This window comes from Neofelis nebulosa, chromosome 7 (assembly GCF_028018385.1).
Source record: "Neofelis nebulosa isolate mNeoNeb1 chromosome 7, mNeoNeb1.pri, whole genome shotgun sequence".
NCBI classification, from domain to species: domain Eukaryota; kingdom Metazoa; phylum Chordata; class Mammalia; order Carnivora; family Felidae; genus Neofelis; species Neofelis nebulosa.
In genome coordinates this window covers 61,535,167-61,553,509 of record NC_080788.1, presented here as the reverse complement: position 1 = coordinate 61,553,509, position 18,343 = coordinate 61,535,167, and the positions used below count along the sequence as shown (strand labels likewise).

At 41.7% G+C, this 18,343-nt stretch overlaps 1 protein-coding gene across 2 annotated transcripts in view; it reads left to right on the top strand.

Moving 5' to 3' along the window:
- Positions 1-7,766: 7,766 nt before the first annotated feature.
- Positions 7,767-18,343, top strand: part of CAPN3 (calpain 3) — a 50,609-nt gene continuing 40,032 nt past the window's right edge. The window contains exon 1 of one of the 2 annotated variants that reach the window (XM_058738073.1): positions 7,767-8,386. In XM_058738073.1, the coding sequence (XP_058594056.1) occupies positions 8,078-8,386 (309 nt within the window). In that variant the 5' untranslated portion in view covers positions 7,767-8,077. The remainder of the gene's footprint in view (positions 8,387-18,343) is intronic. The other variant, XM_058738071.1, reaches the window with a different exon arrangement.

The window sequence follows — 18,343 nt, the reverse complement described above, 5'->3', positions numbered from 1 at the left end:
CAATTCAGGAGAAAGGAAGAAGTCTACATTAGCTGAAGCCGTATTTCCCAGCTTCGAACTTCCCTTAGCAACCTACAGTAAGACTTAATCTGAAAACTGGGTGCTTTTACCTAATACATGATGATGGTTTTTAATGGCATGTGAAGCTGAATAATTAAGACCTATCTTTAGATTAACATGTATTGCATTTATTCTTCCATGTAAAATATTTTTTGGAGAAAGGAATGAAACTGCTCTGTCTTGACACAGAATGGTACTGAAAAGTTCTCCGAGAGTCAGAGTGGAGAGAAGTACAGTCTGGGTGTTCATTGTTCTCTGCTTTTACGGCTTCTCACACTTCACCTGCCTCCTGTTTCTGCAGCTGTTACCAGAGCGTTCTGTGGGCATGGGTTGGCCTGCAGGTGTTCAGTTACCTTGTTGGTTGTGGCTAATTCTTGATATGTGTTCTCAGGAAACTGGATTTCAAGTAAGAATTAGAATTTTCAACAGTTGGGAATGCAAGCTGGTGCATCCACACTGGAAAACAGTATGGAGCTTCCTCAAAAAACTAAAAATAGAACTACCCTACGACCCAGCAGTTGCACTACTAGGCATTTATTCACGGGATACAGATGTGCTGTTTCGAAGGGACACATGCACCCCCATGTTTATAGCAGCACTATCAACAATAGCCAAAGTATGGGAAGAGCCTGAATGTCCATCAATGGATGAATGGATAAAGAAGATGTGATATATATATATATATACACACACACAATGGAGTATTACTCAGTGATCAAAAAGAATGAAATCTTGCCAGTTGCAACTATGTGGATGGAACTGGAGGGTATTATGCTAAGTGAAATTAGAGAAAGACAAAAATCATATGACTTCACTCATATGAGGACTTTAAGAGACAAAACAGATGAACATAAGGGAAGGAAAACAAAAATAATATAAAAACGGGGAGGGGGACAAAACAGAAGAGACTCATAAATGTGGAGAACAAATCGAGGGTTACAGGAGGGGTTGTGGGGGGTGGGGGGAATGGGCTAAATGGGTAAAGGGCATTAAGGAATCTACTTCTGAAATCATTGTTGCACTATATGCTAACTAATTTGGATGTAAATTTTAAAAAATAATAAATAAAACAAGTTAAAAAAAAAAGCCCCCCCCAAAAGAATATTCAACAGAGATTGAAACAAAGCTCTCAAATGCATAATGTGCCAGGAATGAGTTGACAAATCCATTTAAAATCAGAAAGTGCCCAACAGAAAAACAGGCAAAGGTAATTCATAAAAGAAAGTAAAACAGACAAAATGAGCATGAAGAGTGCTCAGCCTCAGTCATAATCAAAGAAATGATTTTTTCCCCCAACTGGCCAAGATTTAAAAAAGTGAAAATGTCCAGCACTGATATTAGTGTAGCGAATAGGCCTGCTCATGCATCATTAGTGGAATTATAAATAAGGATAATCTACCAGGATGAGTATTTGGCAATAATATCAAAACCTTACATTTGCATACTCTAACCCATCGATTCCACTTTAGATAAACCAGATGAATTGCTCAGGGCTCCTAATTGCAATGTGGTTTACACTGTGGACAACTAGGAATGAGCTAAGTGTTCTTTAACAGGGGACTTGTTAAATATAGCCCTTTCATACTGCAGAATACTGTACAATTATTAAATAACAGCCTTAATGTATATCAACATAGAAGTATGTTTTTGTTAAATGTTTACTGAGTGATTTCATTTATGTAAACATTATCATAAACTGAAACTGAGGGACATCCTATACTCTTCAAAATGTGAAGGCCATGAAAAACAACAGGTCTGAGGAAGTGTTTCAGATTGAAGGGGGTACAAAAGAGACGTGACAACAGATATGTGATCCTGGGCTGGAATCTGGGCCTATAAAGGACATTATTGGGACAGTGGGCAAAATTTAGATGGGATCTTTTGATTACATGGTAATTTTCCTAATTTTGAGGGTTATCCTGTGATTACATAGAAGAATTTCATTGCTTTTGGGAAATGTATACTGAAGTATTAAAGGGTAATGGTTCATCCCATCTCTAAGTTACTCTCAAATGGCCCAGAAAAAAATTTTATTTATGTCTGAGAAAGAGAGACGGAGAAAAAGGCAAAATGTATTTAAATGCTATGATTGAAGAATCTGGATGAAGGGTATATAGGAACTCCTTACACTATATTTTCCACTTTGCTATAAGTTTTAAACTTTCAAAACAAAAAGTTGGGCCATATCTCTATAGGATCTAACAGCTTTTAAATGTTTGCTTTCTGTTACTGTAAAAGCTTATAAAGCTGTGTTATATAAAATAGGGTGAAGCAAATGGATTTAAAAAAGAAGATACCTTGATTCTGATGCTGCAGGCCACTTCAGAATGTTCCTCAGATCTGCTGTTCTCCACCTGAGAAGTGCTGGGCCAAGCCACGTCCTCTACTTCAGGGACACAAACAGCATCCTCTTGTTAGCTAGGATACCAAGGGGAGTTACTCAGATCTAAGGGCTGAAAGCCTTCAGCAGAAGGAAGGAGGGGGAAGGAATAAAAGCAGGGAAGGAATGTGTTTTGTTTTGCAGAACCAGCAGCCAGCCAAGGGGACTCCCCACTAGGTCTTTCACCTGATAGCCTCTTGTGCGAGCCAGTGTAGGCCAGTTTGGACTGTGGACCTGAGCAGAAGCCTCCCTGAGTGGTCCTAAAGTTAACTTTGGCTCGTTATAATACCAGATCTCCTTTGGGCTGAGTGTTCTGCTGTTTTTCAAACATACAGCGTGTGCATTAGCTGTATGCACATGTTGACATGTGAGTTATACGCAGTTGAACCAAAATGCTAAGAATAGAATATAAGGCTCTTAATATATATGCAAGTTCCCTGCCCCTGCCCCCTAATACATTGAATGAAAGTTTCCTGTACTAACCCCACAGGAAGACAGTACTTTCAGAGCTATCTGTCTTCTTACTTGTAACAAGTAATACAAAGTTCTTTGTTTTCAGCACTTCCTTGGGTTGTGTTCAACTTAATGCACATCAAGCGGCAACGCCCTTGAGTTCAGTTACACTCTGAGCAGCAGGCCAGCAGCCCCTGACCCTACACACCCACACTGTGGCAGCACTGTATGTTGCTTCACCACAGAGGTCTTAATTGACTGCGGGAGCTGACCAAAGAAGCTTTGGAAGGGTTCACACGAAGAAATAGAATACATGTTTAGGGGGGCATTTATTTCGGGCAGATGACTAGCGTCGTGGCCAGAGAAAGTCCTTCATGCATTTGGAAGGCCAGTTTGGTCACCGTCCTACTCTTTCCAGATCTGAGTTATCCAGCAGATCCTGGCAATGGTGGATCTGAGGCTGTCAGTTCCTCAAAGAAGTGATCCCAAGAAGTAGGTTCCAGTTTGGTACCAAGACATTCTCTGAGAATGCCCAAGGAGGTTGGTTACACTTAGGATTGACCTATAGGACTAATTATGCTCCAGGCACAGCTCACTTCAGAACCAGGTGAACTTCCATGTGTCAGCATCACAGGACCAATCCCAGATCAGGCCATCCTCCTAACTGCTCCCTAGAGGAGAAAGGGTAGATTGTTGCCAAGAGTTTGTCTTAAAGTTGCGCTGAGCCCTATATCCTAGTTAACTAAAACCAGTGAGTCAGATTGCCATAGCCTTAGAGGAGACTGCAAATCTGGAATTTTGGGCTGAGTGCAGAGTTCTTTCACTTTCTCACATCTCTTTCAGTAGCAGACTATCATAATGATAGGCAGCAGAAAGACAAACACATAAATATCTGGAGCTTAATGAATTTTTGCCCACAATTGACCATCTTACCTAAGAGCGTTCTGGATAATGGAATTCCTATGACCATATCAAGCTTTCCACTCTGCTTTTAAGATTTTCACCTACCAACCCCTCTGAATGCCTTGCGTAAATTCCAGGGGCAGCACCCTAGACTAAAATAACTTCTTAGCCCCGGGCCTAGAAAGCCGCCTGCAGCTCCACTGGAAACAGATTACTATATTAACCACAGACAATAGAGGCCATATAACTAGCATTCTAGGTGAAATTGGCATCTGATATCAGATCTGCCTGTCTTATGACCAACCTTGCAAAAGACTGCAGTGCCACAGAAAGGCCAGCCAGAATTCTACAGCTGCTTCTTGACAGTTGTTTCCAGCAGGGCTGTGGTATTAGATTCCTCTCCAATCAGAGCTAAGGGAAGGGGAGCCCTCACTATTTATATGCAAGGATCCAGTGTTCTTACGCCTACTTCACATATTAGAGTCCTAGTTATGCGTTTAGTCGCTCCCTGGAAATCAGAAAACCTGGGGTCTAGTTTGGTTCTGCAGCGAACTGAGTGATCTTGGCCATGCCGTTTAATCTCTCCAGGCCTTGGTTTCCTCATCTCTTAAAGAAAAGAGATCATTTCTAAAATTCTGTGACTTTTCCATGATGTCACTGTAAAATTACGGCAGATATCTCGCGTTTCCTCAGTTGTAAAATAGCATTAATCAAACCTGCAAGGTTGTCCTACAGATTTAAAATATTCTATGTGTGTGGAAAGGAAAAAATAGTAACTTTACTTTGGAGAAACGTGGTAGATACCACCTTAGCCAGGTGATCAAGATTGACATCACCTGTGATAAAACACCTCTAGATCCTGTATCCCCAAATGAGAAGGACGCATGACTTCTATGATACTCTTCCCCCAAATCCATAACCTCAGTCTAATAATATGAAAAACATCAAACTCCAGTTGAGAGACATTCTACGATGTAACTTCCAAGTACTCTTCAAAAGTAGCAAGTCATGAGAGGCAAAGACTGGGGAACCATCAGAGACTGGAAGACACTGAGGAGACATTACAATGCAGTACAGGATCTTGGATCAGATCCTGTAACAGAAGAGGGAAAAAAACCATTAGTGGAAACACTATCAAATCAAAATATAGTTTAGTTAATACTATTTTACCAACATTAATTTCTTAGTTTTGATCATCTACCATGGTTACATAAGGTGTAAACACTAGGGGATGCCGAGCGAAAGGTATACAGAAACTCTGTACTATCCTGCAACTCTTTTGTAAATCTAAAATTACTTTAAAATTAAAAGTTTTAAAAACTATATGAAGTGGCTAGCTCACAGTGGACGCTCAATGAATGATGGGTGTTATAAGCAAATGCATTTCCTCCAATAGAGTTGAATCAAAGAAATATTTATTGGGGCACCTGGGTGGCTCAGTCGGTTGAGGGTCCGACTTTGGCTCAGGTCATGATCTCACAGTTCATGAGTTCGACCCCTGCATCGGACTCTGTGCTGACAGCTCGGAGCCTGGAGCTTGCTTTGGATTCTGTGTCTCCCTCTCTCTCTGCCCTTAACCCACTGGCATTCTGTCTCTGTGTCTTTCAAAAATAAACATTTTAAAAAAAGAAATATTTATTGATGGAAAAGACAGTGATACAAAGCCATTGATTGGCCTTGTTGGTGCAAAAGAAACCATTCCAACCTCAGATAGCGTGTGACATTGCCTGAAATATGTTATAAAAGCTAGTTCTTTATCCTTGACGAGACTTCTGGGAATCGAAATGCACAGCTGTTCATTATCTGCCCTTTGTTCTTGGGCTCAGATTGGATTTCTCCCTGATGGCATGAGGCAGCTGAATAAACCTTGTGTTTGGACCCACTAATCTGAGGGGGTTTCATCCACAACGATTGATAGAGCAAAGTGAATAGCATCTTGCACTCTGTGTTTGATATTCCCATCCTGCTCTGACAATAGGCTCATCTTATCACATACTCAACTTAGTTACTAAGTTACTTAGTTAGACTGCCAAGGAAAGAAAAGTCGGCAGGTGTGTGGCCCAGAGACAGCTCCAACCACAGGGGCAAATTGACCAAGAAATTTTTATTGCATTAGCAAAGCAAGAGAAGGGTAAGAAATTTCTCCTCACATAGGGAAATTTCATTCAACAGATATACAACACATATTTATTAAGAGCTTTCTATGTGCTTAGCCCTGAGAGTGGGATGGGGGCCCAGAGTTTACGATCTTGAGGGCAAGTGGAAAGCTCAATAAGCAGAAACAATAAAATGTGGGTGCGTGCTGTGAATTTAAGAGTATAGAGTAGGGCTGGGACTCAAGCTTTTGATGGTGGAGAAAGGAAACTCCCCCACTTTGCTTTCCATGCCACTGGGGAGTTTGAGAGTGGAGGTCAATCTTTTTAGAGGACTTTTTAGTACAGGCAGATAGGCATGCCTCTGATTGGAGATGCTGTGACCATGTGATGCTGGGCAGACTGCACCTATCCCAGGGATGGACACATGGAAGATATTCAGTAAATAAATCTCGTAGACTGAACGCCGACTGACTGTAATTCAACCTGATTTATTAAATTGGGGTCACCTCTAAAAACAACATTTATTGAGTGCTTAAGACAATCTTGTCACTATCTTAAATGTTTTACATAAATTAAAATTGTTTAATTTTTATGATAACTCAGTAACAGAATGACTATCCACATACCCACTCTATAGGTGAGAGAACTGAGACACAGGAAGAAAGGAAGAGGTAACTCACCTAAAGTTACACAGGCACAGCCAGCAAGCAGCAAGCCCAGGCTTTGAAGCTCGGCAGTCAGCCTTCAGTCTGTCCTCCCATTTTCTGCCTCTCCAAAAGCAGTAGTAAAGGTCCTTGGGCATTTTCTTAGGGGACAGGAGGATAGGCTGATGGTTCCTATAAGCAGTAGCTCCAGACACAGGGCTCCTCAAAGCTGCAACCCCAGGGACAGTGAGTCTGGTAGTATTCCCTATTTCAGCTATCACTTCCCCCCTTGTCTCACAGCCTCTAGCCTTGGGCTGATGAGACTGGTCACATGGAAACAGGCATGGCTACAGTCTAGCACAAGCCTCCACTGAGCCACACGTGGAATGTAGCCGTCTCCTTACGGCCTGGGTAGAAGCTACCACGGATGGGTATAAAGCAAGATGGAGGCCAAGTAGGCAATTCCCTTCTCCAAAGCCACTTGTGCTCTTATCCAAGAGCCCTGATACCAACTCTTTCTGGAATGACATCCCCCAAGACCTGACAGGCAACCTGATTCAGTATCTAGTTCCACCTGCTGACTCAGATGCCTAATGTGTGCCTGCATAGTCCATACTCAGGTGTGCTTTTTGTAGCAAATCTGGTCCAGTGTTTATTTTGGGGTGTGGGGAGAGATGAGAGGTGTCTAGGTCAAGTGGGCAAGAAAGACAGGGATTTTTCTCAACTGGGGACTCTGCTGAGTGGCATTTTCCACCCAGACAGTTCCAATGAACGCTGACACCATAACATTCTAGAAGAGATGCCAAACCCAACTGAATAATGTTGATATCCTAGAGTTTTAGAAACTAAAAATTATGTTCTCAAAAATATCTAAAATATTCTCCTAGAATTCAGTGTCTCACATTCAGCCTGGCTACCTTTTCTTTGATATTGTTCTCCATTCATTCAGTGGCCTATAGTTTGATGATCTATATAGGAGCCGATTCAATAACACATCAGCAGTACTTTGCTAATTTTCAGTGTTCAACTTCCTCAAGTATTCCCCTTTCATTTCCTGACAACACCAGCACTTAATGACAACCCAGAAATGTTCCTATTCAGGTCCTTCTCTGTCCACCACGTAGCCTGCCTGCACATAGCTTCTTTTGCTCTCATACTCATAATCTTTCTTCATGCCTATTTTTAGTTTTCTTGGCTCAAGCTTCTCCAAGCCACTAAAACACAGCCCTCACTCTCTCTCTCTCCCTCTCTCCCTCTGGCATGCATGCTGCCGGTAGGAGCCCCCAGGTAAACACTCCTGCAGAAACCCTTTAGTGCTCCTTCCTCAGGAAAACCTATTTCTTCCGGATCACAGCTCAGCTTTTAAGATGGACGTAAGCTGGATGACCTTCTGATGGGCTTTGAGCTTTGAATTTGGATGTGGACATTTTCTCTCAGATGACAGAATCACTCCAACTTCCCCTTTGCCGTTGCTTCCTTTCCTTGAAGGTAGTTCTATCTTGTTTTCTTTAAAAAACCTTTTCCTTCCAAATTTGCCTGCCATGCCAACCGTCATTAGCGCATCTGTGGCCCCACGGACAGGGGCTGAGCCCAGGTCCCCGGGACCAATTCCCCAGCAGGGCCAAGGCAAGACCACCGAGGCCGGGGGCGGAAACCCAACTGGCATCTATTCAGCCATCATCAGCCGCAATTTTCCCATTATCGGAGTGAAAGAGAAGACATTTGAGCAGCTTCACAAGAAGTGTCTAGAAAAGAAGATTCTTTATCTGGATCCCGAGTTCCCACCAGATGAGACCTCTCTCTTTTACAGCCAGAAGTTCCCCATCCAGTTCATTTGGAAGAGACCTCCGGTGAGTAGCTTGCTGGCTGCCCGTTGGGCTTTTTCCCCTCCTAGAAGTCCTCCCACTCAGCACCTCCCCGCAGCCCCACGGTGCACATGGGCACTGGGGGAAGGGTCCTGGCAGAGGCTCCCCAGGGCTCTGCCCTCGACTGAGGCCGAGCCCATTCTCACTCTCTTGCTCTCTTTTCCTAAAAAACATCTTGCTTTCTATAAAAGAAATTGGAATTCAGTGTAATCCAGCCTATAAAAGTAAATATCCCTTTCCCAGAACAACAACAACAACAAATTCTTTGTAAGAGTCCTTCAACTTCTAGGGCTAAAATCACAACGAATGACATCTTTAGTCTGCCAGCAGCCATGACTTTCTGCAACAGAGAAGCCCCAGAAAGAGGAGAGGAGCTGGCAAAGATCACTTTTTCATGCATAGAGTGTTAGGATTAGAAGGAGAAATCCTAGCAGTCAGTTTCATCCACATACTTCGCCTCACACATGAGAAAATAAAGGCGCACAGAGAGAAGTACATCCAGAGAGAGCATGACAGCCCAGAATAAAATCCTTTCTCTTTAGGTACCTCTTCCAGCCTCTGGATTTCATGGACAGTGATCCGCCAGAAAGAAAAGCATATCCTCTTGCCTCCCTTCTCTGATCAGACCACCCATATGACTCTGGTCCTTAATTCAAGAAATATTTATTGGGCATTGGTAGGGCCAGAATGCAGGCAAGCAACAAGGGAGACAGCTGTGGATAAGAAAGACAAGAAGTCCTGCTCTCCTGGAGCCTAGAGTCCTGAAGGGAAGGCTGTCAGGAGATAGCGTTCTGGGTACAGTGAGCTCAAAAGGCAAGAACTAACCTTCCCCGAGGAGATCGTTTAAGCTGAGGCCCCGAGCTATTCATTAACTTAATCAAGTGACGCTGAAGTCCTATTCATTAGCCACGTTTTTCTTTATAACCTGAGATGAAACATCCAACAACCCTGTTCTCAGCCCCTGGGTTCCCCCCAAGGGCTCCTTTCCTCTCCCAGGAGCCCTGTGGTAAGGCCTGTGACTATCCTGAGTTCTCTCTTTAGAAGAAAGTACTGGAAAGAACTTCATTCTCCAGCCCAGTCACCGCCCTGCTGCCAGAGCACTGGGATATGTCCCATCCCTGCTGAAGTATCTTCGGTGACACCGTTCTGCCCTCCCCCCATGCCTTCAGGATAACTCCAAACTCCTGAGCTGAGCTATCAGCCCTTTTCAGGCTGGCACCCTCTCCCCCAGACGGTGACACACTCAGCTCCTCTGTTGTTCCAAGTCTCCTCAGACCTCAAGGCCTTTGCTCGTGCTCTCTGTCTGGAATGCCCTTGTTTTTTGTTTTGTTCTGTTTTGCTTGTTTTAATATAATTTATTGTCAAGTTGACTGACATACAGTGTATACAGTGTGCTCTTGGTTTTGGGGTAGATTCCCATTATTCATTGCTTACATACAACACCCAGTGCTCATTGCAACAAGTGCCCTCCTCAATGCCCATCACCCATTTTCCCCTCTACCCTGCTACCCCCATCAGCCCTCAGTTTGTGTTTAAGAGTCTCTTATGGTTTGCCTCCCTCCCTCTCTGTTTGTAACAAGTTTTCCCCCCTCCCTTTCCCCCATGTCTTCTATTAAGTTTCTCGAGTTCCACATATGAGTGAAAAGTGGAATGCCCTTGTTTTTATCTGATTTGCTCCTCCTCACCCTCTCTCCAGTGCTCAGGTGTCACTTTCTTCAGGCTTTCACATGTCTGTTCCCTATCTGATAACAGGACCTATTCCTATTCAACGCTGGACCCCAGTAGTCAGAGAAGGGCCAGGCCCACAGTGGGTACTCAGCTGCTGGTGGTGAATGAAAACTCACATCTGAGGGCACTGACCACCAAGAGATAAGGACAGCCCAGCATTCCAAGGCTGGGGGTTCCTAAAAGCCTTTTCTAAATTTTTTTTTTTTTAACGTTTATTTATTTTTGAGACAGAGAGAGACAGAGCATGAACGGGGGAGCGTCAGAGAGAGGGAGACACAGAATCTGAAACAGGCTCCAGGCTCTGAGCTGTCAGCACAGAGCCTGACGCAGGGCTAGAACTCATGGACCGTGAGATCATGACCTGAGCCGAAGTCGGCCGCTTAACCGACTGAGCCACCCAGGCGCCCCTAAAAGCCTTTTCTAATATTACTACAGAGAAAAAAACCCAAAAACCTTACAAATATTGCTTTTAGTGAAATTATTGGTGGCTTTTAGTCTTAAAAGCTATACTTACATTTTGATAAAAATGCTACCAGGGTCTTTTATGCTCTAGGCACTACTTTAGTCCTAAAACTTATACTGCCATTGTCAGTTTGACATTAGGGGCACCAAAAGACCTCTTTCCAACTGTGCTCCTACCACCAACACCCCCTCACATACAGTTGAAGTGATTAAAGTCCAGAAAGGACAATCACACAAGTTGACTGAAATTGAAAGAGTGAAATGATCCAGAACTTTCTGAAGTGTAAAGCACTTATTGGAAACGTCAGCTTTGCCTGCATTCCATAGATGTAGTGACTTTTATCAGGTTTGAGCAGTCTGAAATGGAGACTATGTCCTACGAGAGACCATTCCTGCTTTTACTATCTGAGGCACAGAATCAGTGAAAGCCAATCTGAGCTTTTCTTCATAATCAAGTTTTACTTGTTACAGTTAGATGGTGGTGGTGGTGGTGATAAGGGGAGAATTATTCAGGCCAGCTACAATTCTAGCTAAGATGATGCTGCACTTTCAGCTTTACCCTCTTAAAAGAAGAGACACCCAGGCCACCTGTCTGGGCACACCTATAATCTCTTTTCACTTGCCTATGAGTGCTACCCTCACTGCCTTTCCTCTTCTATTGGGGAGCTTCATGCATTGTGTCTCGAGGCCAAGCTATCTGATTCCTCTTGCCCCTATTTCTAGAATCAGAAAGCAAACAAACCATACAATACTTCCCAATTGTTGAGCCAGATTTTCTTGATGACAAACCCCTGGACAGAAGAGAATGGGCTTCTAGAACAGGGCCTCTGGGAAACTGATTACTCTTGCCCAATTTCATCAGGGAAATGCCAGTCAAAACCAATGAGATATCACTTTGTCAGAACGGCTAAAACCTAGAAGACCATAAATAACAAATGTTGGTGAGGATGCGAAGAAAAGAGAACCCTTGAGCACTCTTGGTGGGAATGCAAATTGGTGCAGCCACTATGGAAAACACGTTCCTCAAAAAAATTAAAAATAGAAATACCATACAATCCAGTAATTCCACTACTGGGTATTTTTCCAAAGAAAACAAAAACACTAATTTGAAAAGATATACGCACCCCTATGTTTATTGCAGCATTTTATTTACAATAGCCAAGATATGGCAGCAACTCAAGTGTCTATCAATAGATAAATGGATAAGGAAGATGTGGTATATATGTATATATACATATATATATATATATGCATATTGTGTATACATATATATACATATTGTGTATATATACATATATATACATATTGTGTGTGTGTGTGTGTATATATATATATATATATATATACACACATATACACAATAGGCCATAAAAAAGAATGAGATCTTGCCGTTTGCAACAACATGGATGGACCTAGAGAGTATAATGCTAAGTGAAATAAGTCAGACAGAGGAAAATACCGAATGATTTCCCTCAAATGTGGAATCTAAAAGACAAAACAAATGAACAAAGAAAGAAACAAAGAGACACATAAACAAAAAAAGAACAAACTGGTGGCTACCTTAGGGGAAGAGAGTTAGGGGATGGGTGAAATAAAGAGGATTAAGGGGTAAAAACTTCCAGTTATAAAATAAATAAGTCATGGAGATAAAAAGTACAATGTAGAGGATATAGTCAATAAGATTGTAATAATGTTGTTTGGTGACAGATGGTGACTGCCCTTAACGAAGTGAACACTGAGTAACGTATAGAATTGTTGAATCAATATGTTGTACACCTGAAACTAATATAACACTGTATGTTAATTACACTTCAATACAAAGAAAAAGCCCAAAATAATAATAAATAAATCATTACATTTTTCAGGTTAAGTCCTGTTAACCACTACAAAAACATCTTTGATTTTTTTTTAAGATATTTACAAGCATGCTTAACAAAATGTGAATCCTTAACATGTCAGACTCTAACTTTTCTCTTCATGAGGAAAACTCATAAGGAAAAATCAGTAAGATTCTTATAATTACAGAAAGGATAATTTCTCTCTAGGAGGGACATGATTGTTGTTTAATGGGGAAAAAAAAGAGGGAAAAATGCTAGTTTATTTACAAGAGGAAGGGAGCTAGAACAGAAACCAAAGTGGGGTGGGGGGAAGCAACAGGGCAGAAGGCCACACACTCCAATGTCATCCCTCCACTTGACCTGACACTCAAAGGCATCTTTACTCATGAACTTGTGACATGCCTGAGGCAAGTAAAAAGTAACTTTTTGGTAAAGGGGGAAGTTAGTGTCTTGAGTTACACAGGCAGAATGAGCCAACACACCCAGAAGTCAGAGTGTGGAAAGCACAGGAGTGGGGAAAGAGAGAGGCATCTAGAATCAAACTGCCAGGAACCCACTGAACTGTGGTGGGGGGGAAAAGGCTCTGCCCTCTCAGAGCCTATGAGGTGGGGGTTCAAGATCTCCAAGGAACTGTGAGACCCCAACTAACACTTGGGAAGTGGTCTGCTTACAAGAGGCTGACACATGGTGAAGCCACTGTGGAAAAGAGTATGGAGCTTCCTCAAAAAATTACAAATAGAACTATCCTATGATCCAACAATCACACTACTGGGTATTTACCCAAAGAATACGAAAACACTAATTCAAAGGGATACATGCCCCCCCTTTGTTTACTGCAGCATTATTTACAATAGCCACATTATGGAAGCAACCCAAGTGCCCATCGATAGACAAATGGATAAAGAAGAAGTGGTATATATGTACAATGGAATATTATTCAGCCATAAAAAAGAATGAAACCTTGCCATTTGCAACAACATGGATGGAGCTGGGGAGTATAATGCTAAGCAAAAAAAGTCAGTCAGAGAAAGACAAATATCACATGATTTCACTCACATGTGGAATTTAAGAAACAAAACAAATGGGTAAAGGGGGAAAAAGAGAGAGACAAATTAAGAAACAGATTGGTACTTACAAAGAACAAACTGATGGTTATCAGGTGGGTGGGGGGATGGGTGAAATTGGTGATGGGGATTAAGGAGTTAACTTGTGATAAGCACCAGGTTGTCTAGGGAATTGTTGAATCACTATATTATATTATATATTATATGTTTATATATTATATGTTTATATAATATGTAGTAATATAATATATAAATATAATATATAATTTATATATATGATGTATAAATAATATATTATAAATATAAAAATATTTATTGTAAATATAATTATTATAAAATATATTATAATTATGAAAAATATTGTTATAAATATAAAAATATAAATAATATATAATATATAACAATAATAAATAATAACTATATTATATACCTGATAATAACACTTAATACAGTTAACACTGTATGTTAACTGGAATTATTTTTTTAATATGAAATTTAATGTCAAGGTGGTTTCCATACAACACCCAGTGCTCATCCCAACAGGTGCCCTCCTCAATAGCCATCACCCACCCTCCCCTCCCTCCAACCCCCATCAACCCTCAGTTTATTCTCAGTTTTGAAGAGTCTCTTATGGTTTGGCTCTCTCCCTCTCTAACTTTTTTTTTCCCCTTCCCCTCCCCCATGGTCTTCTGTTAAGTTTCTCAGGATCCACACAAGAGTAAAAACATATGGTATCTGTCCTTCTCTGTATGACTTATTTCACTTAGCATAATACTCTCCAGTTCCATCCACGTTGCTACAAAGGTCCTATTCCATTCTTTCTCATTGCCACGTAGTATTCCATTGTGTATATAAACCACAATTTCTTTATCCATTCATCAGTTGATGGACATTTAGGCTCTCTCCATGATTTGGCTATTGTTGAAATTGCTGCTATAAACATTGGGGTACAAGTGCCCCTATGCATCAGTACTCCTGTATCCCTTGGGTAAATTCCTAGCAGTGCTATTGCTGGGTAATAGGGTAGTTCTATTTTTAATTTTCTGAGGAACCTCCACACTGTTTTCCAGAGCGGCTGCACCAGTTTGCATTCCCACCAACAGTGCAAGAGGGTTCCCATTTCTCCACATCCTCGCCAGCATCTATAGTCTCCTGATTTGTTCATTTTAGCCACTCTGACTGGCGTGAGGTGGTATCTCAGTGTGGTTTCGATTTGTATTTCCCTGATGAGGAGTGACGTTGAGCATCTCTTCATGTGCCTGTTGGCCATCTGGTTGTCTTCTTTAGAGAAGTGTCTATTCATGTTTTCTGTCCATTTCTTCACTGGATTATTTGTTTTTCGGGTGTGGAGTTTGGTGAGTTCTTTATAGATTTTGGATACTAGCCCTTTGTCCGATAAGTCATTTGCAAATATCTTTTCCCATTCCATTGGTTCCCTTTTAGTTATGTTGATTGTTTCCTTTGCTGTGCAGAAGCTTTTTATCTTGATGAGGTCCCAATAGTTCATTTTTGCTTTTAATTCCCTTGCCTTTGGAGATGTATCAAGTAAGAAATTGCTGCAGCTGAGGTCAGAGAGGTCTTTTCCTGCTCTCTCCTCTAGGGTTTTGATGGTTTCCTGTCTCACATTCAGGTCCTTTAACCATTTTGAGTTTATTTTTGTGAATGGTGTAAGAAAGTGGTCTAGTTTCATTCTTCTGCATGTTGCTGTCCAGTTCTCCCAGCACTATTTGTTAAAGAGACTGTCTTTTTTCCATTGGATATTCTTTCCTGCTTTGTCAAAGATTAGTTGGCCATACATTTGTGGGTCCAATTCTGGAGTCTCTATTCTATTCCATTGGTCTATGTGTCTGTTTTTGTGCCAATACCATGCTGTCTTGATGATTACAGCTTTGTAGTAGAGGCTAAAAACTTGAAAAGCCCAAACAAGGGGGCCCCTGGGTGGCTTAGTTGACTGGGTGTCCAACTCTTAGTTTTGGCTCAGGTTATCCCAGGGTCATGGGATCAAGCCCTGCATCAGGCTTCACACTGAGGGTAGAACTTGCTTAAGGTTCTCTCCCTTTTCCCCTTACCCACTCACTCTCTCAAAACAAACAAACAAAAAGAGAGAAGCTGACACTTGCTTTACCATTTCATCCAAACTTCAAGTCTAAATAAGTCCTTCAATAACCTGCCTATCGTTAGTACCTTTCACAGCGTGAAAGTGCATCCTCATTTCTAGCCAGGACTCTTCTGGCCACAATTTTTGCCCCTTATCTCTGGTCTGATCCAGAAGACAGTAAAACAGTCAGCAGATTTCCTGTACGTAGTAATTCTCCCTGTTCATCAACAATCTCATCCTTCTTTTAATTGTTTCAGATCAAATAGTTATAAACCTCCCCTAACCTTCCCCTGTAATACGGTTTTTCCAGACTGGAGGTGTCAGTGCTATGATCTGTATACAGTCGATCCTCATTACTCCTGGGTTCTGTATTTGTGAATTCCCCTACTCACTAACATTTCTTTGTAACCCCAAATCAGTCTCCAAGGTGCTTCTGTGGTCATCTGCAGACATGTGTAGGGCAATGAAAATTTTGAGTCGCCCTCCACGCACATTCCCAGATGAAATCAAGGGGACAGTCGGCCTTCTCAGCTTAGCTCTCACACTGTAAACAGACGTCCTTTTCATAGTCTACACAGTGCCACGTTTTTCACATTTTTGCACTTCTTGTTGGTGATTTCTCTGTTTAAAATGTAAAGTGCTTTCTCATGTTCCTAATGCAAGAAGGCTGGGGTGTGCCTCAGGGAGAAAATACATGTGTTAGATAAGCTTCATTAATGCTTGAGTTGGTTGTGAGGGCAATGTTAATGACTCAATAAAATATATTAAATAAGGTGTCTTTAAACAGAAACACACTTAAGAGTGTGTATTGATCAGTTGATTAAAATGTGACTAGAGGGTCACAGGAATCTAATTCTGTATTTCCTCCAGGAGCAATGGTTCAATATTCACTAATTCAGCATTCACTGGCACCTCATAGAACATAACTACCATAAATAACGAGAATCGACTGTAATTCCTATGTTCTCTGCATTCTTAAATATCACAGCTTGGAACAATACCCTACTAAGGGTATGATTAATAGTAAACATTGCAACATGTTTTTATTTTTTAATGTTTATTTAATTTTGAAAGACAGACAGACAGACTGCGAGAAGGGGAGGGGCAGAGAGGGAAGGATATAGAATCTGAAGCAGCTCCAGGCTCTGAGCTATCAGCACATGGGGCTGAAACTCACAAACCACGAGATCCTGACTGGAGCCAAAGTCAGAGGCTTAACCGACTGAGCCACCCAGGCACCCTACATTGCAACATGTTTTAATCCATTACAGTCATGACTTTCTTGATGCTCAAATTGTCCCATCTTTGGCCAGTGGGAACCCCCTATAAATTGCCTATATCATTTGACATGACCCCATTAATCTTAAACAGATTTCTTGTTTTCTGGCCACAACAGAATGTCCCAGGCTCATCTTGTATATTTCTTGCCCCAGACGTAGAACAACTTATTTTTTCAAGTAGCCTGGCTCCTTTCAGTCTGAAATGAAGTTGAAGGAAGTTGTAAAATGTGGAGGAGAGCTGACCACCAACTCTTGAGGACCCAGAGCTTGGCCATTGCTTCAGTGCTCAGAAGATGAAAGCTTTCTGACAATGTGTGGTGACACCAGAGGTCTCTTGCTCTGATGGCCCCTTCCGTGTGCCCCATCGCTTGTGTAACTAACACTCTCCATGTGTATGTTCCCAGCCAGGGGGGTTACCTGGCCTGCACTACTCAACTCTGAGAAGAAGAAACCCTAGGTTGGCAAAAAATAAAATTACTCCCTTCCAATGTGGAATGAGAGGGAAGAAACAGAACTACAGGAAAACCCAGGCTGTGTGCAGTGAGCCCTCTGTTCCAGGGCTGAGGGCTCAGTCACTGGCTACGCAGCTTCTCCTCTGAGGGATATTACTTATCTTTCCCATAAACCCGGCTCAGGAGGTCTGCTTGTAATCTGATTTAGATGTGTCATCTTCTGTCAGACAGTTTCGAGAGAAGTGGGATCACTGGGCTAGACACAAAGAGGAAGACCTGAGGGCGTTGTGCAGAGTAGTTAAGGAAACTAAATTTAGGGGTGCCTGGGTGGCTCAGTCAGTTGATCATCCGACTTCAGCTCGGGTCATGATCTCATGGTTCATGAGTTCGAGCCTCACATCTGGCTCTCTGCTGTCAGTGTGGAGCCCGCTTCAGATCCTCTGCCCTTCTGTCTCTCTGCCCCTCCCTTGCTCATGCGCGCACACTCTCTCTCTCAAAAATATATAAACATTAAAAAAAAAAAAAAAACTAAACTTAGAACCAAATAAAAATAAACCTGTGTCTGGACTCTGGTTCTGCCACTAGCAAGTCACATAAATAGAATGTTTAGAAGTTTAAATTAAGAAATACCCTTAAGAGAGGGAAAAGGCAATTCATGAGGTGGGAAAAGATATTTATAGCACATCTAACCAATAAGCAATCAATAGCCAAAGAATGCCCACAATTCAAGTTGAAAAAGACAAACTCAATAGAAAAATTAGCAAAAGACTGGTATTTCATGAACAGAGAGTAACAAAAGATCAAGAAATACATGAACATATGAAAGATGTTCTGCTTATAAAGGACATAGTGATGTTCTCATCACGTGGCTATTCTGAACTAGCAGCCTTAAAGTCCTGGTAGGTGCTCAAGGTAAGGTAGCCATTACTATGAGTGGAGGCAGTAAAGGACAGGAGCATAACACAGTGATGGGGAAAGCACATGCTTTCAAATCAGACAAACTTGATTCAAATCCCAGCT